General features: G+C 35.6%; 1 protein-coding gene across 2 annotated transcripts in view; it reads left to right on the forward strand.

Annotated features, from left to right (window-relative positions):
• CERT1 (ceramide transporter 1) overlaps positions 1–8444 on the forward strand; it is an 80385-nt gene extending 71941 nt beyond the window's left edge. For both annotated transcript variants that reach the window (XM_032205429.1, XM_032205428.1), the window contains 4 exons: positions 1488–1616; positions 2376–2505; positions 3974–4110; positions 5236–8444. In XM_032205429.1, coding sequence (XP_032061320.1) covers positions 1488–1616; positions 2376–2505; positions 3974–4101 — 387 coding nt within the window. In that variant the 3' untranslated portion in view covers positions 4102–4110; positions 5236–8444. The remainder of the gene's footprint in view (positions 1–1487; positions 1617–2375; positions 2506–3973; positions 4111–5235) is intronic.
• The last annotated feature ends 421 nt before the right edge of the window (positions 8445–8865 follow it).

An 8865-nucleotide genomic window follows, 5' to 3' on the forward strand; every position in this document is an offset into this window, starting at 1 on the left:
TGGCTTCATATTTTATCAGATACTTTTGATTCTGAAATTTTCTGTTAGAGAATGTCAGTTTGCCATATCTGTCCTGCTAAAGTAATTGCACTTAAAATTACTGTTGTTAAAATATTTTTTTTCTTTTCTCTGTCCTTCCATGCTTCTGAAGGCCTAGCTAACTGTAGATACATCTGTTTATATTTAACCAGTGCAGTTAATAGTGTAGTTTGTACCTTACAAGTATTAACTAAAATGTGAGCCTGAGATTGAGAGAACAGGAAAGGAACTGCCTCTTCCTGTTTGCCTATTGCAGCTTGGCTCTTTGTCAAAGGCCTTAAACTTTTCTACTCAAGTGCAGCAGTGTAACCTGATATGTTTCGATATGTTTCTGTACAACAGCTATGCTTTTTCTGTTTCAGTTTTGAAAATTAAATGAAATTGTTAGCATAGAATTTAACATAAAATCAGACATTTTTGGTTTGGAAGTGACCTTTAAAGATCACCCACCTCCAGCCCCTACCCCCCTACCCTGGGCAGGGACATCTTCCACTAGATCTGACTGCTCAAAGCCCATCCAGCCTGGCCTTGAACACCTCCACAAACTTGTCATCCACAACTTGTCAGGGCAACCTGCTCAAGTGCCTCGCCACCCTCATAGTGAACAATTTCTTCCTTATATCTAACATAAAAGTACTGTCTTTTAGTAGAAAAACTTCATCTCTTGTCCTGTCTCTACACAACCTTGTAAAAAGTTTCTCCACCTTTCTTAAAGCCCTCTTCAAGTACTGAAAAGCTCTCCAGAGCCACCTCTTCAGGCTGATCACTTCTCAGCCTGTCTTAATATGAGAAGTGCTCCAGCCGTCTGATAACCCTCATGGCCCTCCTCTGGACTCGGTCTAACAGCTCCATGTTGTTCTTAATGCTGGGGGCACCAGATGCACTCAGTGAGTTGGTCTCACAAGAGCAGAGTAGAGGAGGAGAATCACCTCCCTCGACCTGCTGGCCACACTTCTTATGATGCAGCCTAGGGTACAGTTGTCTTTCTGGGATGCAAGTGTGCACTGCTGTCTCATGTCCAATTTTTCATCCACCTGTACCCCCAGAACTCTTCCACAGGGCTGCTCTCAATCCGTTCTCCACCCAGCCTGTATTAGTGCTTGGGATTGCCCTGACCCAGGTGCAAGGCCTTGCACTTGGCCTTGTTGAACCTCAGGAGCAAGGCCCCACCTCTCAGGCCTGTCTGGGTCCCACTAGATAGCTTCCCTTCTCTCCAGTGTGTCGACCACACCACACAGCTTGGTGTCATTGGCAAACTTGCTAAGGGTGTACTCAAACCCAACGTCTGTCATTAATAAAGATATTAAATGGTACTGGTACCAGTACTTGATGAAACTTTTTTTAACTGGTCTGATCTTGTTTGTCTTAATTCTGTTTTCCTCTGTCTAAGGGTAAAAAAGTACTCTACTTGCCCAGTTGTTAAAAGCTTATTGGGTCTCTCTCTGCAGAGGGTGTGGCCAGCTTCCCAAAGGGATGTGCTGTATTTGTCTGCCATCAGAAAGATACCAGCATTCAGTGAAAATGACCCTGAGACATGGATTGTGTGCAACTTTTCTGTGGAACATGATAGTGCTCCTGTAAGTATTTTCATTCTGTCAGGTTCTGCTTTTAAGTTACCACTTTTCTCTGACGTGGGGATGGTGTTGCAATAGAAGTGTGAGGTAGGTTGCGGGTTGGAGTAATCATGCAAAATACAGGTTATTTCAAAACCCAGTGGAACAATGACCTGGGTGTTCCAAGCCAAAAGCTATCTTGCCCTAACAATTGGCAGTTTGAAGGTGTTGCAGAAGATTGAAAACAAAACTTTTGGAGATGTGAAGACTGTTTTAAAAAAATTAAGACTGTATGGAATCAAATCGGTAACTTTTCTGTGTTGTCAGATGTGTCAACAGGTTTGTATAACCTTATATATAGGATCTCTTAAATTTCCAGTGTACATGGTTCTGCCAGAGAATAAGTAGTGAATGCTTTCTTTGGAGTGTTTCTGTGCTGATGCCTGTGCATCAGGGAAAAGTTACTCGTGTCTGTAAATGCAGATACATTACCCTTTAACTGCTTCCTTACTTGTTTGTTACAATAATTGAAGTAATTAACTTCCAATAGGTATTAAGCAAACAAATCAGAGATTCAGGCATTTCAGTTTAACCCTTTCCTTATTAACCATGTACTTTTCATTTTGTTTGTATTCCTGTTAGTCATTTGCTGGAATGCATTCTCTCTAAAACACAGCTTCCTGACTGTCTTAGACTTTATAGAAAATTAAAATGTTACAGTCAAGCATGTGGAAATAAACTTAGTTTGAAGCTTATGAATGTTTTTTTTTTTCTTTTCGGTAGCTGAACAATCGCTGTGTCCGTGCCAAAATAAATATTGCTATGATTTGTCAGACGTTAGTAAGCCCACCAGAGGGGAACAAGGAAATAAGCAGAGACAATATCTTATGCAAGATTACATATGTAGCTAATGGTAAGTCTATATTTCTTTTCAATGTGACATGTATGATATAGGCTTATTGTTATTATTATTAAATATTGTTTTTAATAATGTAAATGTTTATAAATATAAAAAATATAATTATAAAATAATTATTCAGCTATCAGGAAAAAAAATACGTCGTTTTTCGTTAAACATACAGGACAATATTTGTGGCATTCATGTTCAAAAAGACCTGAATTTGTGCTACACCAATCAGTGAATGGTGGCATTCATTCTGTGGCATTCGGGGTCCTCCCAGAATTAGTGTGTAGCTTAAGTACTGAAATTTTGGTGGAGGGGGGTGGGTAGAAGAAGTGTTTGCAATGGTGATGCTTTGGAATAGCTTTTAGTTTCAGCAATAGTAAGGTTTTTTTTATTCATGTATCGCTGTCAATTTTTCCCCCAGTTCATCTTGTTAGGCTGAAAAGCTGCAGATAGTAAAGATACAGTTCTTACGAACAATGTTAAGAAGGTACAAATATATTTTGTGTGAGGATGTTTGCAAGCCTTATAATCTACTCCACATTTTTTTGTGTTTTTAACAGATAGAATCCTTGGTATTGACTTAAATTATCAAAGCCAAACTATATTGTTACTGTACATAGTATTTAGAAGTCTGTTATAATATTGGAACCACATAGCTATTAGCTTGTCTCCTGCAGCTACAAAAACACTTTAAGAGTATCTCACATGCTTATTATTTTTAACCACATATTACATTGCTTACTAAGGAACCAAAGTCTGGAAAATGAGTTCCATAAATCTTTGACATGTAGGAGTGACGTGACTCGTGCAAATGTCCTGTGAAAATGCTGTTATATAATGCTAACCTCTGGGGTTATAAAGCTACTTTGTTTCCTGTTTCAAAAGTTTCCCAATTATTTAAAAATATATATTTTCAGTGACAAATTCTGAACTATGATTATATAGGAAGTGACAGCTGCTTCTGCAAAATACTTGAGCAATGAATTTAAACGTATTTCAAAGCCTCGCATATTTTAAAGCCTCTCAAAAATAATTTATAAGACATAGGCTACGTAGCAATTTTGCAGACAGATGCAGCAGTAACTGAGAAGTTTACTACAGAAATTAGTGTTTTTGAAATAAGAAGTAACTTGAATCTTCCTTTTTTTGTTTTGTTTTTTTTTTGAAGTACTTAGAAAATACCAGCTTCTGTTTGGGCATTTCCAAAAGACTTGCAATATTATTATTTTATTTTAATGTTTTATTGTTATGTTAATTATTTCAATGTTTTCTAAGTAGTGTCATCATAGACCTGGACCGAAGTTGATTACTATGAGTAGGAAGCGCTACAGTACAAGCTGTAATGGCCTAAAAAATTATGATTATTCACTGTAACTATTTCAGAAGGAATTGCAAGAATACAAACTTACATCTGCATTTCTAGCTTTTAGAGGATTTACTGAATTTCAATGCCTTTCTTCCTGTCTACTTGTAGTGAATCCAGGAGGATGGGCACCAGCATCAGTGTTACGAGCAGTGGCGAAACGAGAATATCCCAAGTTCCTGAAGCGTTTTACATCATATGTACAAGAGAAAACATCAGGAAAGCCTATTTTATTCTAGTACTAGCAGGTATATATTCTCTTTTAATTTCTTGATTCACTGCTTTACATATTTAAGGCCAACAGAAGTATGCAGTCTAGAAATGTTTTATCATAATTAGCACGAATTCAATGTTTATTATTAGCCTATGTATGCAATATGCTTCTTAAAACGTTCATGTAGTATTCATGTGGAAAAATAATATTTGATAACTTATGTAGCCCTTATTTTTTGTAGACCTACTAGCTCTTGCAATTTTTCATATGCATGTCTATACTGGTTTTCTCAATTGTCAACGATGTTTTATAATTAGTTCAGTATGTATTCTCTTCAAAACTTCTCTAAAGCCTCATGAGGTTTTGATATCTATCAGGTACCACTCGAATTAGAATATTATGGTATAGAATACCATAAAATATTGTGGTATACCACTAGAATAGAAGGTCAAAGTATTCCTTTATATTGACAGAATAGTTTTGATCTGGGTTTTTTTATTAACAACGGAAATTTTCTCACAGACCTGTATCAACCACTAAAATGTTTTAAAGGTTGTGACCTAAATTTTCAGTCTTTGTGGTAAACTTGAAAAAGAAGCAATTTACAGATGCCTTCTGAAACTAGCTGACATTTTTATGGTATATGCCATTGGGCTAATCTAAAATGATTTTAACATTTAATTGATGTGACATTAGGAAAGGATTTCCCAATCACTTGAGACTCAATCTGTCAGACATAAGCATTTGTGCAAAGTAAGGCTTTGCTTTGCTTAATTTTTGTTAGTGTGTAGACTGTAAGCCATAAAATTCCAGCTGCACAGTAGTATTTGGTAGCTCTAGTATTAGAGCAAGATCTGAAAGCAAGCTTATCTCTGTGCATGACACAGGCTGCCTCTATTTTTAGGCTCTATTTGTTATGCCAGATTTCAAGCCTTCGTCATCTGATCCTTCTGTAACAGGTAGCCCTGTAATATCTGATTCACGTTTTTAATCGTGTATTATTAGAGATAGTGTAGGTGAGCAAAATATGGCTGTCACGAGCCAACAGTTGGAATGTGATCATAGCAGTGCGAATACTATTTAAGGGCTTAACAATTTATTGTTTTCTATTAGTGTTTGAAATTCACAGTGCTGTATTTTTGTCATTGCTTGTCTGCAGTGATCAGAACAAGACTGGGTGAGCATTCCACGTTGGAGAAGTGACCATGCATAGAGCACTCCATGCTGGAACGAAGGATCTACAGTCTTCTTATGGCCCAAATCCTAGGCTTTGTATACTGAAGTGAAGAAATGTTGCGACACCATGAGGCTGAATATTTAACACTAGATCTTTCCTGCTAACTTTTCTTGCTGAATCAGTGTGTAATTATAAATACATGTATTGATAACATGTATATGGCTCTATTTTTATTTGCTTGCTTTGGACGAGGAAGAACATACAACTTTGAATCACCAACGTGGGTTACTGCTTTTATTTTAAGCAACTAGCAGAATTTTGTTGTCAACCTTGCCCAGATACTTGCATAGTTTTTGTGCATGTCTAAAAAGCACAAATGCACATATAGCATACTGTATGTGCTTTATATGCATAAAAATCTGTGGTATTTTGAGGCAAGGGGGTAGAGAGAGGAGTTCAGTGAAGCCTAGGTGAATTACTGGCAGGTTTTGTTTTGCTTTGTATAATCATAGTTCATTGCTGCTGGTTTCTATAATGAATCATCTTGTTACATAAAATGTCAGTTAATAACTGAGGGCTGTCAATATCCTTATGACTTTGCCTTTTCTATTGTCTTACTCTTATGAAGATCTTTGGCTCTGAAGGAGTAAGAGTGTGAAAAGCTTTATTTTTTTCCAGATATCTTTATATTTCTATTGTATTTTTTAGTTATGTAATATGTGCTACAGAATTTTTGTTATTAAACATAACCCAGAAATTTCTGGAAAGATTCTATGTGAGAGGGCAAGAGACTGCCCAAAATCTACAGGATGTCTGTCCATGCTATATGTGGACTGCTTTCTTGCATGATATCTAGGGGGCTTTTCTGAAGCTGTGAGAAGGTACACTATAATATTTATTGAAGTAATTTGGACTACATAGGATAACATTCCCAGTCTAGAATGAGGATGAATACATTATTTTCAAATCCTGCATGTGTTTTCCTCACCTTAATAAAGCCATGCTATGAGGCTCATGTAGAAAGTGAGTTGTGTTGATGATACTTGCCAATTGATCAAAAACCCTTCAGAGCTATGATGATGCATAGTTCTTATTGGAAAGTTCCCTTTAGTTGCTGTGAGAATTTAAACGTCAGATATTTGCCTGCCTTTGATTCTGGAGATGCTCATTGGAAGATGACTCTGGCAGACTGGTTTTTGCTTTGAGACGTGTTATCTGTGTCCTGTAGTTGGAAATTATTCAGAGACTGCTGGGTGTTTCACTGACCTGTGTATTTCAAGGAAAAAGCTTGATATATTTTTTCAAAAGAAAGTGAAAGTCTTACTTGATATAGTATGGTAGGTGCCTGAAAATAACTATAAAATAGTAACTTAATGAAGATTTGGTGAATGATTAAATGTGATCAGTACAGTATTGGAAAAAACTTTTACCTGTTCATTTTCTCTATAGAGATAAAATCATACCTAACACATGATTACACATGCACAGAGATTTCATGCTCCATAACTCTACCTTTTTTATTTGCCTTTCTCTAAAGGTGTGCATGGAATATGCCTTATTACAGAATTACTCTGTTAATTTGAATATGTAGAAAAGTGCCTAAATGGTAATGCTAGTAAGGCAAATAAGACAAAAATTTGTACATGTTTACTATATCACCAGTGAGCATTTTATATAGTGATGACAAAAAATAATTCTTATACCTCAAATATACTTCATCTTTTTACAATCAACTAAATGGTTCATTCACCATAGCCACTGATGGGAAATTAAAAAATGAAAAAAAAAAAAAAAAAAAAAAAAAGAAAGAAAGAAAAAGTCCAGAATATGAAGAGTTTAATTCCTTATTTGCCTTTTCTGGTAATAGTTGTTGAACACAGGCAAGTAACTGTTTCTTAATTTAATTGGATAGCTTTATTTTACAAAGGTATGGAAGTTTACAAAGCAGTATATAAATCTTTTATTATTAGTTGCATTTGCACTAAATGTGATGTACTTTTGCGATTTATTCTGTAAATAAAATTACACTACAGATACTCTTTGTAAGAAATACACTTTACTTTTAGATAAAGGCACTGGTACTTCACTACAGCTAGCCCTGCCCAATCAGTATTGTGAGAAGGCTTCCTAAAAAGCTATGGAAGTACTTGCAAGATTGAAACATAGGTATTAATTGACCTCTTAATAAAATAAAAAATAAAGGCAGCTTTCTATAGGCCTCTCAGATTATCTGTGTTTTAAGTAACTATTAGATCCTTTCTTGACCAAAAATCTGGAGGATTTTTATGATTTTGTAAAATTTCCCCTTTTTCCTGAACCCAACTGTTTTTTCCAGACACTGCCACATGTATGTGCACTCTTGAGTTCACTTCATCCTGTTAGTGGATCTGTAGCATTTATACAGCTATGATTTCCTTTGCAGAAGAAGCCCCTAACTCTAGGAGGGTTGTTTCTTGAACCAATTTGGAGGGCTGAAAATGCAGCAGTCTTCTCCATTAAATACCGTTTTCTGAATATCATTTTGGGGATAATTTTGTTGTTGCTGAACTAGATCTGAAGGAAATTACTTGACAAAACCTTTAAGGGGAATGAGGATGAGCAATAGCCACCATTATCCTGTCTGAGAACCTGAACATCTTACTTGGAGAAATTGATCTGTGAAAAATGTGGAGGGTGGAGGGAATTACCTTTTACTTAATTGGGCTGAGCTGGCATATCTGAAGTTGTGCAGATTCTCTTTAAACTAATCAGATTGTCCACCTGTATTTTTGTCAAGTTGTACAGATAACACTGTATTTGAATTGCCACTGTTCATCTACAGACTCAAAACATGAATCATATTTTTGAGTACTTTGAGTGTGTAGAGTGTAACTGTTATATAATAGCTTTATAATCCTAATGATAAGTTTTAAAAATTAAAAGTTGGCTCTTCCATGTTACAATCACAAATTTAAAACCAGTATTTAAAAGTGAAAAGTATTAAAAAAAACATTATGAAGAAAAACCCTGGTTTGTAGTTATTTTTAACTTTTCAGTGCTCTAAGGAAACTTACTTAAAATGTTTTACCTTGTAACCAACTTTCAGATTGTGTATGAAGCTGTATACCATACTACAATGTATGTACAAATTTAACAGAAAGTAGCTTGCTTGTATTATTACTGGGGTTACTAAAACAAAAATTTGAATGCCACATTAGCTGTTTATATATGAAAAGCTCATTCTGTACTATCATATCAGAAGCATGTTAAAAAATGTTCCTGTACAGTATAGTTTTAATATAGAGTACTTCCAAAGTTGTATTTCAGCTTTTGTGTTTGTTTGTACAGAACTAACAACTTTATGAAGCTCCCATGTCAAGAGTGGAGATCCAGGACTGAGAAGTGCCAGAGGATAAACTTGTGTTTTTCTCCTAACATATGAAGAACTTTTAAGAACTGAGAGTAACTTCTGCAGAGAGCAAGCTTTTTTAATAGCAGGAAAAACTGATTCCGTAGTAGATCAATAATCCTGTCAGTATTGGTTATGCAGGAATTTCTACTTCTTACATAGTTATCAGTAAAGTATGTAAAATTGGAGAAATAGCTTGGACAAATACAAAGCAGATTACTTAC

The sequence above is a fragment of the Aythya fuligula genome, chromosome Z, assembly GCF_009819795.1.
Source record: "Aythya fuligula isolate bAytFul2 chromosome Z, bAytFul2.pri, whole genome shotgun sequence".
Taxonomy (NCBI): domain Eukaryota; kingdom Metazoa; phylum Chordata; class Aves; order Anseriformes; family Anatidae; genus Aythya; species Aythya fuligula.